This window comes from Electrophorus electricus, chromosome 6 (genome assembly GCF_041902795.1).
Source record: "Electrophorus electricus isolate QZ-2024a chromosome 6, ASM4190279v1, whole genome shotgun sequence".
Classification (NCBI taxonomy): Eukaryota; Metazoa; Chordata; class Actinopteri; order Gymnotiformes; family Gymnotidae; genus Electrophorus; species Electrophorus electricus.
The window spans coordinates 2,178,189-2,196,172 of record NC_137502.1 but is presented as its reverse complement, the minus strand read 5'-3'; the positions used below and the strand labels follow the sequence as shown (position 1 = coordinate 2,196,172).

The 17,984-nt window shown below is 46.4% G+C and overlaps 3 protein-coding genes across 5 annotated transcripts in view; 1 reads left to right on the top strand and 2 right to left on the bottom strand.

The window, feature by feature from the left end:
* Positions 1-3,038: 3,038 nt before the first annotated feature.
* Positions 3,039-7,850, bottom strand: bhlhe41 (basic helix-loop-helix family, member e41). The gene is made up of 5 exons (XM_027032767.3): positions 7,124-7,850; positions 6,960-7,023; positions 6,662-6,769; positions 6,413-6,524; positions 3,039-6,236 (listed from the first exon to the last, which is right to left on the bottom strand). Exons 1-5 carry the CDS (start codon positions 7,183-7,185, stop codon positions 5,329-5,331), a joined length of 1,254 nt encoding a protein of 417 aa, XP_026888568.2. The 5' UTR covers positions 7,186-7,850; the 3' UTR covers positions 3,039-5,328.
* An 845-nt stretch (positions 7,851-8,695) lies between these two features.
* sspn (sarcospan (Kras oncogene-associated gene)) lies at positions 8,696-12,717 on the top strand. Its single transcript, XM_027032768.3, has 3 exons — positions 8,696-9,395; positions 11,147-11,233; positions 11,612-12,717. The coding sequence occupies exons 1-3, from the start codon at positions 9,171-9,173 to the stop codon at positions 11,969-11,971; spliced, it is 672 nt and encodes a 223-aa protein (XP_026888569.2). The 5' UTR covers positions 8,696-9,170; the 3' UTR covers positions 11,972-12,717.
* A 2,051-nt stretch (positions 12,718-14,768) lies between these two features.
* itpr2 (inositol 1,4,5-trisphosphate receptor, type 2) overlaps positions 14,769-17,984 on the bottom strand; it is a 70,238-nt gene continuing 67,022 nt past the window's right edge. For all 3 annotated transcript variants that reach the window (XM_035525495.2, XM_081715337.1, XM_035525496.2), the window contains 2 exons: positions 17,041-17,202; positions 14,769-15,873 (listed from right to left, as the gene is read on the bottom strand). In XM_035525495.2, coding sequence (XP_035381388.1) covers positions 15,790-15,873; positions 17,041-17,202 — 246 coding nt within the window. In that variant the 3' untranslated portion in view covers positions 14,769-15,789. The remainder of the gene's footprint in view (positions 15,874-17,040; positions 17,203-17,984) is intronic.

The window sequence follows — 17,984 nt, the reverse complement described above, 5'->3', positions numbered from 1 at the left end:
AAGTCATTTGAAGGAGAGGAACAAAATCTAGGCTATGAACACTTACCAATCATCGGATATATCAACACCTGCCCACAACTACCAGTCACTGGATATATCAACACCTACCAACATCCACCCATCATCAGATATATCAACACCTACCAACACTTTCAGGTCATCACATATATCAAAACCTACCAATACCTACTAGTCATCAAATACCCCGCTGGCATAATCAGCTGGCAAAAGGAGGAGATATAACTGACATCAAGACAAGGAGAGTTTCATCTCAAATCCAACAACCTGAGGAGGGGGGCCAAGGAATAGTGAGCGTCACAGCTACTATCCAGGATGTGGTGATCCCACATGTTGTGATAGCAACATCAGGAACAAGGACTGAAAGAAGAGCTAAAAAATTTGTGGAAGGTGAAGGAAACTCTGGTTCCCATAGTAATCGAGAACATTGGGGGCTGTGAATCCCAAACTGAAAGAATGGCTCCAGCAGATCTCCGTCCAGAACAGTGCAGTCCTGAGAACAGCTAAGATACTACATTGAACCCTCAAACTCCCAGTGGGCCCGACATTAAATGAAAAAAGACTGTATATAGTATAGGTGCATTTTGCTTGCACAGCCAATGAAGGACCTCTGTCCCAAACATTTTGTTTCTCTGGAAACTTTACTACAATTTTGTGTATATATATATTCTTCTATTCTATTTTAACCTTACATTCTATTCATATATTCATATTCCTCTCCATTTAGCTGTTCCTTACAAATGAAATGAAATTGAATAAATGAATAAATTAAACAACAAAATGTATTTACACATAGATAAGACACACCCAGAAGAGATATGAGTTCATAGTCCCAGGTCAGGTATACTATTCACATACATTATTAATGGGTCCCAGATTTTGTCAAATGTCTTAATGGAGCCCTTGAGGGTGCATTTAATTTCCTCCAATCCTAGCTCAATCCTAGCTCAGTCGCTAGTTAAAACAGTTAAAACATGCCTGGGTATTCACTCACCTACAGTAAACAACCACCTTTTTCAAACCCTTTCTATCACAATTATCAGTGGAAACACATCACAACTTTGAACAGTGCAGGACAAGTTACCACCAGGGCTTTTGCAACATACAGTGGACTGCTTCTGTATGTCACCTGACAGGTAGAGCCAGAAGAACAAGATTCTCACAATATCGTGGTTGTGGGTTTGAGTCACAGAACATCTGCTGTCATACTCATAAATAGGTGAAGTTGCTCTGGGCAAGTCTCCCAAATGCTGAAAAATCACTGTAACAAATATGGCAGCTCTTTAGGCAAAGAGAGTATCTGTATTTAAAAAGGCTACCATGTAACAATTTGAATTTACTTTTAATTAAAAACATCTTGTAGGTTAAAATTAGAAACTATTGCCAAAAACCAGGGTGTTAGCTACCCTTCATGTCCTCATTAATGACTAGTTTCAGTCCAGTAGAGGGCAAGTGTAATTGTTTCAGGGTACTGAGTGAATTTGAAACCTTTACAGATAGTTTGCCTATGTTCCAAGTAGGTACCTTACATGCACAACTCACTGTTTTAGCTACAGAGGCCTGGCACTCATGTGTTTAGATTAGTTAAATAGGTTCACATGATGGTCTGAAAGATGATTACAAACATTATATGTATTTTATCTGCTTTCAAATCGTGCTCTTTTACTTCAGTTAGGCATTTATTTGTTTTTTGGGTTTTTTTTAGGAAAAATGTTTTGCTTGTTAGGAGTATCTAATTATTTTGGTATTGAAACTATTCCTCAAGAACTCAAGCGCGCCCTCTCTCGTAGCACGCTGGTATTATGCAGTTTTGTGTGTTTCTTTACTTTAGCCACTAGATGGAACTGCACTCTAGGTAATGAAGTGACAAAAAATCGACCTTCTCGTCAAGGTTCTCGTGTGTGACAGTGGACAACAACGGGCTTGTTAAGATGACGAAATGGACATCTTTGTCATCCTGGTTTCCTGACAAAATTACCAGATATCTCGAGGTAGAGTAACAACGAAATCAGAGCAAGCAAAAGAAAAGTTGCAAAGACCTCCTTAATCTGTGAGAACAGGATGGCTAGATTTATTATTAAATGTAAAAAACAAACAAACTAAGAACACAACTAGAGAAGGACTCGGCGAGGAGCAGCACACTGGAATCTGCAGATCTGCAGACAAGCTAAGGAGAGCGAGTGACACAAAGCTGGGGGAAAATATTTGCATTTCTAAGAAGATGAACACAATATTCTATTCTATTTATCTAGTTTAATAAGCTTTACAGATCCATAAATATTTTCCAGTTGTATTTACTGGGCCACACTATCCACTTGTATTTACTGTAATTCTGACAAACATTTTGTAGAAGACTATTATAAAATACTCTGAAAGATATCAGAAATCAACCACTGTTGCATAATTTATGTTAGTTATGTTATTTTGCCTGTGCAGTGAGTTTTTTCCCCCCTGGTATCACATGACAGAAGCTAAACCCTGGCTTACTGTACATTCCAAATCAGTGACATTCAGGTCAGGTGATTTGGTCCTCAAATCAGGAACAGCCATATCAAGATGCACTTATACTCACCACCATTAAATATACACGATGACGGTGACCGTAAACCTGTAGTCAGGACCAGGAACATGTCATCATGTGCTGCTGGCTGTCAATACTGTTGCGTTTGTTCAAACCAAACGTGAGTGTGGTCTTTGTGAGTGTGGGTGCTCCCGGGCCCTCAGTCCTGTGAGTGACCTCTTTTGACACCCCTGTCCTACAGTTACAGTGATGCAATATTCTTGTTGATTCTGGGACGCCAGCATCTTCTCCAGAAGGGAACTTGAGAAAGAGGTGGAATACGTGCACCAAAATCAAGGAGAGCTCAGGTATAATAAAGAACAGAGGTCTTTGGTGCTGAAACATGTAAAGTAGTGCAAGTGAAATATATGACACAGAGGTACAGAAGGATCCAGTAAAAAGGAGAAGGTTGGAGTGTTTTGTGTACAGAAACCATCGCCAAGTAAAAAGACACCGGACAGTCTTTTGAGCTGAAGTTTATTTGACAATTGTGCGGCAATAATTTAGAACTGCAAACAGTGTAAAGCGTTACCGAAATGAGCATTGTTCGCTGGGTATTAATCCTTTATAAAATCCATAATTTTTTTTTTTTACAACATGAACATTAGACATTTAGCATATTCACTACTTATGTACATCGCCACACGCGCATACATGCCGCCCTTATGCAAAAAGACAGTTGAGTCTAAAGGGGAGTTGAAGGGTTACACGCAAAACTAAAGGGACCTGGTTAAAGCACACAACCCCTTTAAAGCAGCACACGCTCAGTCCCTCACCGGATAGTCGAGCTCATCTCTGGATCGCTCCTTCATTCTTCCAGTCCCAAGTACATGTGCACTTAATGCATGTTACACAATCTTTTATTAAATTCCAATTACCAACGGCAAAACCCCTGCCGGAGGCGCAGTTCTGAGAGCAGTAGCAGTGACTGTGGTGAACATACACGCTATGTTCATGTGGATCTGTTGATATTGGAAAGCCATGAAAGGGTGCGGTTCTGAGATCAGCGCCAGAGAACGTGGTAAATTTACACGCATTGTGTGTACGTGCATCTGTTGAATCTCGTAAGCCTCTGAAGGTGAAATACTCACCACTTGTCTGGGCAGCTACAGTGACACCTGATCAGGAGTCTTACATCACATGGAGGATAATGACAGTACTAAACCTGGCAAAATACATGAGGTGCTTTGATTGCTTAGATAGACGACTACTGAAATCATAAAAACCTTTCTAGATTGACTAACAAAAGCATGTGCCACCTGACTCCGACAGAGTCTGCTTCCAGAAGAGTTGTACTGCAATGTGTAGCTATAGAAGAGGATGTTATGTTGCAATAGACATTAGTCCAAGACACATTTATTCCAAGACTTTAGTTAGGAGGATTTCTTTAAGAAAATATATATTACAGTCAAGAGGAGGAAGGGTCACGTGTTGGAAACGTGTGAGGACTGTCTGAAAGGAGCAGAAAGGTCACGGGCAAGTGCACTTACAGATTAAAGACCCACTTTTATCAGAATATTTACATTAACTTTCATATCTACCAAAAAACACAGAATACATTCAATATCAAAGGTCTGTAAGGTGCTAACAGAGCTTTACTCGCTGGAGATCCGTGTTGTGTAGGTGCACGGAAGTCCTGTCACAAGGACCATGTAGTTCTTTTCTCCAGAAACCTCTCAAGTTCTGGACAAAAGGACATTTTCTGCAGATAATCCCCAAGGGCAGAATGAGTCAGTTCCACTCTGGTCTTAACTGTTTCTAGAAAATAGGCCTGAAGTGAAAACTCTTCGAGATGGTGAAAGAACATCCTCAAACCACAAACCCTTGCAGAGGATTTCCATAGGATTCCAACTACCGAAAAGCCCATGTTACGCCCAGCTACTCCAACTGGGAGTTTGCACCTTACTAAAAATCTCAAAGTTAAAAAGATTAATGAGGGGGTGAGATGGGGGGGAGGGCTGTCATAACAAAAGGTCAGAGCACTGTTAGTAGTATTGTCTGATTAAAAACAAAAACAGCTTCGATCCCAACAGAGAGAGGGTTCCGCCCAGGGCACTGGTGACCAGAGGAACATCTCTAGAAATGAACCCTTATCTAAATGCTGACATATGTTGAGGTATTTAAGTAACATTTCCAAGCACTGAAGATTAAAGTATGAAATAAGAACCTCACCGTCAAGGGCAAATCCAGTAGTCTACCAAAAATAAAGATTTTTTTTCTAACAAATCCTGCAGTGGTCACTTCTGTTTGCTTGAGGTCACCATCATACAATACATCCAAGATGCCAGTATGTTTCCAAATTGTCTACAAGAGGTGCAGTAGTTTATAGCTCATAGAGCATTAACAAATATTGCACTAAACAAACTTTCCTCGGCTAAGAAAAATATCAAACCCTCAGTTTAACACGTTTTTCTTAAGACTAATGCCATAGATTAAAAACGGCAATACTGACAGACATGTAGGCTTTTGTTAATGTCGACTTCCACCCCAATCTCAAGGGTTTGGGTACAAAAGGAAGCAGTTGTTACAACGTCCCCCGGTCTCCCCGACGAAGCTAAAGACCAATTCCACTGTGAAACCCTGTTTGCGCAAATTTTCAGAATAAAAAAGTAAGGATAAAAAATAAAAAGAAAAGCTTCGTCTGTGAATCTATAGAAACACTACAGTCTACAGAATACTCGGCGACAAATATTACGCAAGTACGCAATGTTACAAGCAGACGAGAGCGCGCAAAGGGGGCCTGAAGCATCCTATGCACTGCCGTTTTCCATTCTTTGGTCCCCAACGCAGTCGTTACCGGAGCCTTGCTCCGCACTCGCAGGGGAAGACGCGTCCGTGGAGCTCGACAGGTCGGCATCCGGAGAGAGAGAGTCTTTGTCGTCTGCCATAGTATCGAATCCACAGCTTTTATCCACCAGCACGGAGGGGAAAGCGGCTGCAGTGGAGGCGTGCGCGGGGATCCCGGGGTACAGCCACGGGAACGGGCTGGTCAGTGCCGCGGCTGGACACACGAACTTCTCCAGATTGCTCTTATCAAAAAAAGGCATATAGGACGCCGCCGCCGAGGGGTTTATAAAGTAAAACGGCATGCAAAATGGAGTTTGCTGTCCAACGCCAGTCATTCCCATTAAAGAGTTCATGAACGCCAAGTCTGCTCGATTTGTTTGATCCGTGCTTGAAGCACCGTTTCCAGCCCAGGTCATTTTAGGCTTTTTGGCAGTACGTTCATCTCCAAATTCCTGTTTTATCTTAACTCCCTTCGGTCCCGCAACTTTTTCAGGGTCACATCCTTTCTCCAGTTTGCCTTCGCTTTTCTCGGCTTCTCCTCCATATCCACTGTCGGTGTCGGTGTCGTTTTCGCTCGGCTCCGGGTTCTGAGTCCTCTGAATGACGGGGACACAGTTGGCCTGGCCGTCCTTCAGCCCGTCGCGGTCCTGACCGTCTCCGCTGGATAAGGGCTGGTGGACAAGTCGCGCGCTTGGGTGCAATTGTGCAGAAACTTTGTGCAAATGGTTGATCAGCTGAGTGCACCTCTGTTCGCGGGCGGTCCAGTTCTCCACTTTGTTCAGATACTGCAGAACCTCTTTGGCACACGTTTGAAAGCCCGAGTGAAAAGCATCCAAGTCGGCATGGATGGAGGACTTCAACGACCGATCCCCTGATACATGGACACAAGAAAAACGTTAGTGCCGATTTATCATCGTCATATCAAGACACACTTAACACTTCGCCTGGGGTAAAGCTATGTTCTCTCACACTTAGAGCTGTAGAATGCGTATTTGGTAATCGTTTAGTGTTACTGCTGCTGACAGGCCAACTGTCAGGGTCATTTACCGTTCTGCAAAGCCAGGATCTTCTGGTGCTGTTGCTCCGTGACCGCCGTCAAAGCATTCAAGTGTTTCAAAGTTAGCTCAAGAACCACCGCTTTTTCCAGATGACCCAGCGTCTGAGGCACATCGAAAACAAGTGTTAGATTCTCAAGAAACTTCACGAGATTTAAAAAAACATATATATTTTTTAAAAAGACGGTCTCAAAGAAGAGACTAATGTTTACAACCAGTAATCAGCTCGGGATTTCTTTACCGTTAGCTTCAGGTGTTCGGGCAGTAAATCCTTCAGCTGTCCGATACACTCATTAATCCGGTCCCGTCGCTTCTTTTCTATGAGTCTGTGTGGTAACTTGTAAGCGTCCTGCATTTTGACCAAAAAAAAAACGTTAGTAAAAAAATAAGGCAAAATGATGTTCTAGAAATGCAATTTAACCGACGTGAAATGTAAAAGGGAATAAGGTAAACCTGCTAAAACGGCTGCGTTATACGAACGGGGTATGGCGGGGTATGGCGCGAGGACGGATCGGTGAGGACATGCATATCCCGCTTACCTTTCCTTCCTCTCGCTTCATGGCTCTTTTCGACTTGCACATGTAAAGAGACGAATATTCGACCCTGAAAAACAAAACTCTGATGCTTAACAATTAAATCCATTTATTTGGAAAACATACATTTGAAAACAGTGTCAGTCGTGTTCACAAAACAGCAGCATTACCCCAGAAAATCTGCGTGATCAAGGAACGGTCTGTCCTGCAGTCGCGATATTCTTTCATCCATAACTTTTCACTTTCTTTCATCCACTTTTTTTGTCTCCTTCGGCAAACCTGCGTTTATAATTCCAAGACCAGCGAAAGTGACACGCGAGCGTTTCCGCGCAGCGCGCACGTCCGGTAGGCGCAGCGTTTTCAGAATGAGCCGTCCTCGCGTGGGCTGCCACTTCGCCGAGCACCTTTTTGCGCGAGAGCCAGAGCGCACGCGCGCGCCACCGCTCGGAACGGCTTCCGACTCACGTGTGAACTGCACCAGCCCAAAAGTCCGGCGATTAACCAGCGCTTAAGGCCACGCGCCGTCGCAGAAGTCGCCCGCACCCGAGGCAGCCAATCGGAGCGGACGCTGCAGCACGTCTATGCGTAAACAGGCACGCTGGACATTTGGGGGGATTAAACTTCCAGCACTAACGACATCCTGAGCGCACGCGTCCTTGCAAGTAACCTCCACGGATTGTTGCAGCTGAGGCAACCACCTTTGGGACCAAAGTCACGTTCGTCAAACAAACGGTCACAATTTTCCGCGAAACGTAAGACTAGAGAACCGACGAGGTCCGCTCGTGAGGTGCGCCCGCCAGGATCTCTACCGCGTGCTTAAACACGTGCGCACTCTGGCTTCTGGTGCAATAAAACTTTTGTTTGGTGCAAGCACACACTCACACTCCAGTAGGTGGTCCCGGGACTGAGGGACCACTCGACGCAGATTGTATAATGCAGTATCCGCTCCTGACAGCAACGCTTACAGTGAAAAGGTGCCAACACCGGAACACAGTTTCCGGCACAGCCTAAATAGATAAGCCTTTTTTGTAACACCATACTGATAAAGCATTTCAGCAACAAATTTGCCACACATCAGCCAGGCTATTTTGGTTTAACTTATGTAAACACAAGCCTGCACGTACGCACATCACGCATTTCCATAATGAACGTTACAAAACGGCCGCGTGCGCGCGTGCGTGAGAGCGAGCGGCTCTGATATTCTTAGGGACGAGCGTCACCACGACGCTCCAGATCCAGATCCAGGTGCCAGTCACTAGCACTCACGGATACGGGCGCTATTTCGGATGGATAAACGCAACAATACTAACATCTCTAGATAAGTTGTAGTTGGCTAGTAACTGCTTTAGCCTCGAGAGAAATCCTTGAGTGTATCTTATAAATAATAAAACAAAAAAAAAAAACAAAAAAAAGCAGCGAATATATTTATCGCATATTTGCAAACTTTTTTTTCCTGTTGAAATATACTTAAAACATTGAGAAAGAATAAATATCGATAAATCGCATGACTTTTATGTGTACAGTATATGTATATAATAAACATGGGCCTGTTTACCATGGACACGCGGTTTTCCCACAGTTTGGTCACATTCCAGCGGGATTAAGTGCGAGGCTCTCACGTGGCTGCCTGTCACGTTACTTCCCCGTGGGACTCATGTGACGCTGTCAGCGTCGTTATAAAGAGGTTGCACAGGGCGTTTAGCGCTTCTTGGCAGCGGTCACGCGTTCACCCACATTTCTGCCCGTGACATGGGATTTTCCTGCCAGCAGCCGCCGTTCCCACACACACACACCGTGCTGCTCCTTCGTCCTCTGCCAGCGCCGTCTTCCTGCTGCTGCTGGTGTTGCTGTGGCAGTCGTGTGTTGGAGTCCCCCCTCTCGCCTCCCCGTTCCCAGCCTCGCTCCGTTTCCTCTGCCCTGCCGCGTTCTGCTCTATATGTGGCTGTCGGGCAGCTTTGCTCCAAATGTTTTCCATATTAGTTCAGAGCCTCCTCTGATTCCAAATAGCTGCAGCACCACAGGGCTGGCGGGGAGGGTGAGGAGAGAGCACAGCGGGGGGAGGCAGACAGCACAGAGGGGCATTCGAGGGGAGGAGAGCAGACGCTAGACGAGGAAGGCGAGCAGAAGAAAAGAGAAGGAGAGAAAAGCGGGAGAAAGAGTTGACCAGCAGACCCCCGGAAGGGACGAGGAGGCGCAGAGCGTGAGGCGGAAGGAAGAATGCGCTCGGACAAGAGTCGCGCGGGCGGAGGGGAGGACGCCGGGCCCGTGGAGCGGGCTCGCTGCGGCCCGGACGGCCACAGGTGCTGTGGCTGCCCCTTCCCGCTGCTGATTGCGCTGCTCCAGCTACTGCTGGGCGTCGCCGTGGCGACTGTGGCCTTCCTCATGGCCGCCATCAGTCCGTCGCTACTGGCCAGGGAGACGCCGCACTGGGCTGGTATCCTCGTAAGCACCGGCTAAACGCTTCCCCTCGCTTGCCGTCCCGTTCCTCCGCTCCCGGCATGCCTTCTGACCGCCTAGGCCACGCATGGGGCCTGCATGCTTTTATGACTCCGCCATTCTGTCCGCACCCTGCCCAGGAGCCGAAACACAGCTCCATAGAACACTGCACTGTCTGCATGAATTGCACGGATAAGCACTGATACAGATTACTGGAATAGTTAGTCAAGTATTACTGTTATACTGAGTTACTGAGTTATAGCCAGGATTCAGGAGACTATTAATGGTTTGATTGGAAACATTAGCTTGGATGTTTTGTTCATTTGAGCTCTTTCAGTTCATCTGCCATCCTTGTCTAAGATGTTATATCTCAGTGAAGAGTGACATTTATACATTTAACATTTAAATAGCATTTACTAAGGCCAGAATTACAGAGTATCTGTGTACAGGAAATGTCTCCTTAATGTGCTACCCAGACACTGCTTTAGTAATTTGTGTTGAGCCCAAGTCACATGAGTTCAGGCAAAATGATTTAGTGTCACACAGAAAAAGATCCAGACAGAATGGGATGATCTGGGTTTAAATTCAAGAACAGTTTGTAAATACAAAGAAAAACGAAAGAAGCAGCTGTAAGCAAAACTGTCTGTGAAACCAGAATTTACTACGCAGCTGTAAGTTAATAAACCAACATAGGAATATTAATACCATGTTTTATTCACATAGCATTTTACAAACAGTGTTTATAACGTGCTTTACAAAATATAATAAATATAATAAAATAATATACTAAAGAGAAGAGTCCGGTTGTGTACATGTCCGTCACGCACTCCAGCAAAACTCACGTAACCAAGACTTTGGATTCTTCTGTTTCACACGTGCAGTATATGACCTCTCTTAGGCAGCAAGGGTCCCTACAGCAAGCCATTTCAAAGCACAGTACCCGTTAGATCACGAGCGTAGGGGGCCGGGGTACGTATGCAAGCCTTTTTACTTGCTGGTGTAGACTGCACGGTTCTGGTAATTACCCAAAGCTATTGGTGAGTTCTTAATTTATTTCGTAATAGCGGATCTGTCAAAGCCAGTTTCTCTCATCAGACTGCCATTTTAACTGAGCCTTTATTGTTTTGTCATGTGAGAAGGGTAAAATGTCAGCTACACTAAACTGTTTTTATGACGGTGCAAGTTCTCTCTCTCTCACACACAGACAGACACACACACACAGACAGACGCACACAAGAACACATCAGAGTCGATCCTGACACTGTGATATCCCGAGTTCAGGCCTCACGAGACCAGTGCTGCTACAGAAAAACACTGAGGTCACCAAGATCCCCCCAGCACCTGGGAAAAACAATCAAATTAGATACTGCACGTTAGTCACAAGGCTCCAATCCGACTGAAACAGGGAGTGTTATCTCAGAAAAGGGGAAAAACCTATTCAGTTTGGCAAAGGCTGTGATTATGCTATCAGATGACAAGGCAGTGCTGAGTTGCACAACACTGATTACAGCCTGGTAGAACCAGAGAAAAGGAGAGAGTTTAAGAGGTCTGGAAATAAGATTAGGCCAATCTCTTAGGATGGCATGTGTTTATAACTTGGGATACAATGGTCACATTTTTTCGACATCTGATTCTGAGGTGCACATGATTGTGAAGTTTGTGCAGACAGACTGAAGTCAAAGATCTGGGCTGGTTTTGCATGTGGGGTGCTCGGTGCCAGGATGTGTAGTGGAGCATTTCTCTGTGCTGCATTGCAGCTGTGCGTGGTGTCGATATTGGGTTTCGTCCTCTACGGGATCACCTACCTGCCGGATGAGAGCACCACCATGCAGTTCATCGTAAAGGTGAGAGAGAGAGAGAGAGAGGTGTGGAGCTGAAAACATGACTGCACAACTATCAGCTGTACATTCACTCCTCTAAACATTAGATTCATGAATATGGCCTGAGAATATTGTGTGCAGTAACAGCACCTCAGAGATCACTGCTAACCCAAGAACAAAGCCCAAATCAGGTCATTTTAAAGGGGATTCAAGTATTTTACAGGGCCACCTTATCTTTAACAAAGCTCGACATGGTCAAGTCATTGTAGTTTTATGGAGATAAACAGTACTACTGTTACATAGTATTAGAGTTCACACCTGTGTGGAAGGTTCTGTCTATAGTGCTGGAGGCGCCACGGACTCGGTCCTGACCCGGTCCTGTCTGCTACGCATTCCTTTCAGGTGCTGTACTTCCTCCTGTGTTCCGTGGGCCTGATCGTCTCCATCCTGGTCATTGCCTTTCAAGGTCACCACTACTCCCTAACCATCGGCTTCACGTGCCGAGAGACGAGCCAAGACTGCGTGTGCACGCTGGAGCCGGAGGATCCCGTCGGCCGCACGTTCACGTACGCCGGTGTGACCGACTGCACGGCCGTCACCAGCACCCTGATGTTCTTCTACCTTCTGCAGATGGTTCTGAACCTGGTGCAGGCCCTCGTCTGTTTGCTGGGGGCCTTCCTCATGTGGAAGCACCGGTACCAGGTCTTCTTCGCTGGCCTGCAAATGGGTTCACCCTCCACCCAGCACTGGCAGAAGGTGTAGGGGTGGGAATTGGGCAGGGGGCGCTATGGGGCAGGGCCAGCGCTCACTGAAAAAAAAGAAGGGATTGGAAGAACTTTGTCTGCTGGGTAAGAATGCCGCGGAGCGCGTGTAGGTGTGCCGTGCATAGAGGGAAAGATGGATATTCAGCACAGCCCCCACCCTCCTGGAACAACATGCATTTTTGTGCGAGGGTATTCATCATAACAGTACTGTAACAGTGTGTGCAGGAACATTGCTGCAAGTGTTATCTTGCCGTTGTATTAGCATATAATACTGTTGTAGCAAATGATATTGTCCCATTGAAGAGCTTTTCTATTTTTCTACATTGGCTATTGGATAGTTCCATTAATGTAAATGTATACTGGCCTCCACCAGTGCCGGTCCCAAGGAATACGTCCAGTACAGGAGTTGTCAGCTGGAGAGCTTTCGGTTTCATCTATTGTGGTAAACTGTTCGTATGAAAATGTATCAGACTCACAGCCTTTGCAGTTGCCAAGGTTCCAGGTCACTGGTTCTTTATTAGCAAAAAGCATTTGTACTTCTTTTATACTTAAATATTTTAAGCATTTTAACCAGTCGGTTTTTCTTAAGCTTTATTGAACAATACTGAAGTTTTTCCACATTGTGTAATCTAGGCGAGCAGGAAAATGCTGCTTGTTTTTTAAAACTAGTTGTCGGTTTTTTGTTTTTTTTATTGTTGTGTAATTCGGGTTTTGGTGAATATAATATTCTTTCGCTGATCCTCATCAGTCTGGTGTGTATATATCTGTGTTACTTATGAAATGTTCACATTTTGATCCTGTTTTTTGTGTGCTGAATTAGGTCTTAGAGAGAGGAGCTCCGCACTTAGCTCATGGTTGCTGGGGTCACTACTCAGGCTTTCTAGTCAAAATGCTGAATAGTTACCAGATCACAGACAGGAGTGGAAATGGGCCACACACACACACACACACACACACACACACACACACACACACACACACACACACACACACACACGCACGCACCTCACATCCCTGACTGCACACTCTGTATCACACAATAAACAGCATTCGCCCATATCAGGCAGCAGAGGTCGAGGGGGTCAGATGGGTACTCATACAGGCTGAAGCGTATATTCAGTATGAATCCCAGTTTCATATTCTAATTAAACATTAGAGAGATGGTGGGTCCTTAACCCTGTGGACACGGTTTGACAGAAAGCCGTGTGCAGCTTTCGTTTGGGGTAAAAAAAGAACACCCCCCCCACCCCCATTCCCGCATTCCTCTTCCTATGACTCATCTTTCCTTCAAATGTCTCTTCTTGGAAAAAAAGGACATTTACATAAGACTGTTCCTCTCCATCTACATGCGTGCCTCATTTCTCCATTTCTCACACGGTTCAAAGAGCAGACAACATGGCGGCATGCAGGTTCGCTTCCAAACCTTTAGGAGACACAGCGGAAAGGAGGCGATGCTTCCTGGCTCGAGTACGCAACTAGAAAAGCATTCCAGAGTGGTTCGCCCATTAACACTGGGACCCCAGCGTTCCCTACTCAAACTGGTCAGGGCTACTTAAGATGGGTGTGGCTACGCCACAGCCCCTCCTGGCGCCTCTGCACCTTATTGGCCCACCCACCCAGAGAGAGGTGGTGACCTCGGAGGTGGGCGGAGCCTTACTGGAGAAGACGGAGGCATTCGGCGCGTTCCGCCCTCGTCTTGATCAGAGTACACGAGAGCCCACAGCCGAAGGAAATAAATATGCAGCGACTCGTGCAACCCGTGCGTTTCACTTTGTTGTTGTTTTTAGCAGGGGAGGGCAGGCCTGCAGGCGTGTTCCAATCTTGCTCATGTGATGTCCCTGATGTGCTCTACAGCTTGCTGGCATGAGGCCACGTGTCACATGCAGTCTCATCCCATGCGCTGGGGGCTTGATGCGCGTCTCTACTGTCTGATATTCAGGGTTGTTTTTATGTTGTTTATTTCATCCTTTTTTTTTCCTTTTTGGGTTGTGACTGAGAACACCTTCCTAATTAAGGCAGGAGTCCAATTTGACATGGCAGTGAGCAGATGCACGCTTGACAAGATCCAACGCTGTGAGCGGGACATGGTCCTTCATTCAGGACGCGCTCTCCGCGCGACTTCGTGCAGCGTGTGCGCGAGGCCAGTGGTGCCACGCCCTGTCCGTCCACCAGATGGAACGTTCTAGAAACGCTGGACTTTCCCTTGCTTAATGGCAGCTGTTTGCACTACGAGCTCCGAGGCTAAATTTAGCCAGTGTCATGGAGACAGCGCAGTCACGGTTCTCACGTACCAGTATGCCGTTTCTGAACCAGGGCCAGGCCACTACTCACACAGACGCCATGCACTGTATACCAAAGCCGCACGCCCCGTGGGTTTCGATCCACGGGTTTCTGCATACGTCAGCATCGTCCGTGGTTTCGTGCGGGGAAGGGCACTCTGGGTAGAGCGATGTCGTTTTGTTTATCTGTTCACTGCGAGAAACATACGATCCGATCACCGAGAGCTGATTCGGATTGATTTCTCCTGGGGAAACAGAGGAGTTCAACAGACTTCACAGGCGTGTATTTACAAGTACAACAGACATGCTGATGTTAATTTACCTCTGCCTTAGACGCACAGTGAGTGTGTGTGTGTGTGTGTGTGTGTGTGTCTCTATAAATACTTTCAGGGAGGGAGGGGGCTTGTAAATGTCACATAGCTAAGTATGGGTCAGTTTCTAGGTGATTTTGCTTGTGTGTTTGTGTGAGTGCCTGTATGCTGTCAACACCTGGTCAAACGACAACTAGTGATGATATTTGTGTATATATATATTTTTATTACAGTATCTTGAGCACATAAAATATACCATGTCACTAGGAAGATAAAGCCCTTATATTCTGAAGAGGCATTACTCACACCTGTGCAAATTCACACACAAAAAAAATACGTAGGATGTAAGACTTCTAATTTCTATCCCTGTGATCCACTACCAGGTTTCCCCTGAAAGCACATTCAGATTCCACAGTATAATAAGGGTTGTTCTTGTTAATACATTTCAGTTCTTATAGATTTTGAGTCCTTTTGTTCCTACCCACAGCAGCAGCTCAACACACTTCTTCAGCACATCCATCCAGTCCCCAGTCACAAATACAAGTTTGCTCTGTTGTTTTCTGTGCATTTTTAAGGGTTGCGCCAGGTACAGTGATTTTGCATAGATTTTAAAAAATGCAAACCTGTAAAAATATGCAGACAACTAACATGCTTGGGAAACCTTTGCCATCAGCAGGAGACGCTGGCTGAGTGTGAGATGAGAGAAAACGACTTTCCAGTTCTAGTTTCTAGTTTCTATCCAAGTTCAGCCAGCTGTTCTGAAGTTGACCCATCACTCTAAAGCACACAACTGAACTAGGGACATAGAGATGTCAACATACGCCGCCATTCCAGGTTCTGCCCAGGGTAAGATCCCAATAAAATGTAATGAACTTAAAAGAGAAGTAATATTTTATAGTTAAAAAATGAACAGATGCCTTTTCCACAAGGGACTTTTGGGCCTGCTGGACTGTAAAAAGCAATACTTGACGAAAGGACCGTGCACGAGCGGTGTCCAACCAACCCTGTCCAGCCAACTCCCCTGCAGGACCCAGAATCCTCTGCTGAAATGCAGTCTCTAAAGGTTGAGAGTGTGACATCACTGTCCAAACGTGACGTTACTCTGGCACAGAAGTGGAAACTCCAATAGGCAAACCAGAACACGGCAGTGACATAAGCTGTAGTAGTGAGCAGGAGATGATGCACGCGTGCGCTCGCGTGTGTGTGTGTGTGTGTGTGTCCTTCTGTCAATGCACAGGGGCCACATGATGGTTGATGTGTGGTGGACCCAGAAAGCCCAACCTTTGCTTGTTCTTCCGCTGTTCTGTCATCTAAACACACACACACACACAGACACACACACACACAGAATGAGAGAGGGAGAAAAAAAGAGGCCATTCCATCAACTGGCAGAGTCCTCAGAGACACACTCGGTAATATAGGGCAAGAATTTCTTTTAGATCTTCAGGCCTTTGAAGTTTGGAGACATGACTTGTGCAGCAAAAGCTGGATATTGGAATATATTGTAACTGCTGTTTATGTCAGGAGAGCTAAATTATGGAAACATATTGATCATAAGACAGCGCAGAGCAGAACCTGCACACCTGCGCTGGCCCGGGGCCAGGAACACCTGCGTGGCGTCTGAGACGGAGAGCACACAGCTAACACCCCATCAGCACTTTCAGCCATGGTGGGTCAGACTAAACGCTCACCAGAGACACGGGAGCTCTGTAATACTAGACAGTTTAGGGAAGCCCGAAACGTGCACGAGGGACCGGGGTGAACTGCTCTCTCCCAGCTGGGCGGAGTTACGGCCCCCTGACTGGCCGCCCTGAACGCAGCTGGAATTCGTAAGGACTGCGGCAGAGGGGCATGGACGAGCCTGGGTAATGGGGTCCGGCCACCAGAAGTGGAACCGCTCTCATAAGTTACTTAACATGCAGGGTGGCCTGGGGAATTACAGGCAGGCCTCGACATGTGACGGCACCGGTGCGTGACGGCCTCGCGTAACTGAAGGGCTGCATGACAAGCTCGCTAGCTAACTTTACTTTGGTGCGTCAACCAATCAACAGTGATGACTGCTACGTCAACACGGTGAACAGAGGTCATCCCGGTCTGTTGAATCATAATCCACTGTGGAAATCTAGGGGCAGAGTGCCAACATCACACACTTACAGCTGGGGAATCACGTAAACAGGCCCAGGGTTGTTTGTGAGGGATCTCAATAACAACCTGGCAAGTTATGGGAGAGTCCACAGCTCTCGGGGCTCTGAACGCACTCAGAACCAGGCCGCTCCTGTGGAACCCCCCCCAACTCGATCTCTGGGTGGGCTATGCTAAGCGCTAAAGCTAGCACACTCACCACTAAATCTGCCACACTACAACAGGGCAAGGGCACTCTGTACGTCACACATCACTGTGGGTGCACGTGAGCGAGCCGTGCGAGCGACCACTTCGGCCGGCGAGGCCGCAGGTGCGGGACAGGGGACAGATCTTACCTGCTCCTTGAGCTCTGCCAGCTGAGCAGAAAGCTGCGCCACCAGTGTGACGGTGGTGTCGAGCTTCTCCTGCAGAGAACGCATCTCATTCTGCTCCCCCTCCCCTTCACTGCTCACCAGGGACATGGCCCGCATTCGCGGGAACCAGTCCAGATTCTTCTCCTGGGGGGAAGAGATAGAGTGAGAGAGAGACAGAGACAGAGCGAGTGACAGACAGGCAGAGACAGAGATAGACAGAGAGAGAGAGGGATGGGGTTGGTGTTAAATATTAACCAAGCAAAAGTGGTGATAACTGATGTTACTAATTCAAGGAACATGAACCAGCAGCCATCTTCCTCTCTCACACACACACACACAATACATACACACAAGAACTAGAGTTTAAACCCCCACCCCCACCCCTGACAATCCAGAAAAAAACACCCAGAGAGCTAATTACAGCTCAGTACGCTTTCAGGATAATTATACCATAATGGGCTTCCATACATGGGTTTGCATACGGTGAGTGTGCTCGCACGTGTGCTTGTGTGTGTGTGTGTGTGTGTGTGAGTGTGCGTGCAGGTAACAGTGAGGGCTCAGCTGCTCATGGAGTTATGTAAGGTGCTTTTCACACCTAGCTCAGGGGTATAGCAAGGTGCTGTAAGTTTCCGCATGTGGCATCCTCAGAGGTGGGAACAGAGTGTCTCCTGCTCTTATGCAATCTCAATCTCACTCTCTCTCTCACTCACACACACACACACACACACACACACCTTTTGTGTCTAAACAAACCATTTTTCTCACACACATTAAACTGCGTCTGAAGAACATGTTCCTAAGACAGGATGTTCTCCTGAGGATAATCTGGAGAGCGCTCCAGGCCAGAGGGCAGGGGTGAAGGGTCAGCTCCCGCTCGCACTGACCACCTTCCAACAAGAACTACAAAGCGTTTGACAATGGATTAT

What these genes read in the sequence shown, in the direction of transcription:
- sspn (XM_027032768.3), top strand. Translation starts at nt 9,171, where the DNA reads ATGCGCTCGGACAAGAGTCGCGCGGGCGGAGGGGAGGACGCCGGGCCC. An exon ending in CGCACTGGGCTGGTATCCTC is followed by an intron (nt 9,396 to 11,146) that starts GTAAGCACCGGC and finishes GCTGCATTGCAG; the next exon opens with CTGTGCGTGGTGTCGATATT. An exon ending in CCATGCAGTTCATCGTAAAG is followed by an intron (nt 11,234 to 11,611) that starts GTGAGAGAGAGA and finishes CATTCCTTTCAG; the next exon opens with GTGCTGTACTTCCTCCTGTG.
- bhlhe41 (XM_027032767.3), bottom strand. Translation starts at nt 7,185, where the DNA reads ATGGATGAAAGAATATCGCGACTGCAGGACAGACCGTTCCTTGATCAC. An exon ending in GATCACGCAGATTTTCTGGG is followed by an intron (nt 7,024 to 7,123) that starts GTAATGCTGCTG and finishes TTTGTTTTTCAG; the next exon opens with GGTCGAATATTCGTCTCTTT. An exon ending in TGAAGCGAGAGGAAGGAAAG is followed by an intron (nt 6,770 to 6,959) that starts GTAAGCGGGATA and finishes GTCAAAATGCAG; the next exon opens with GACGCTTACAAGTTACCACA.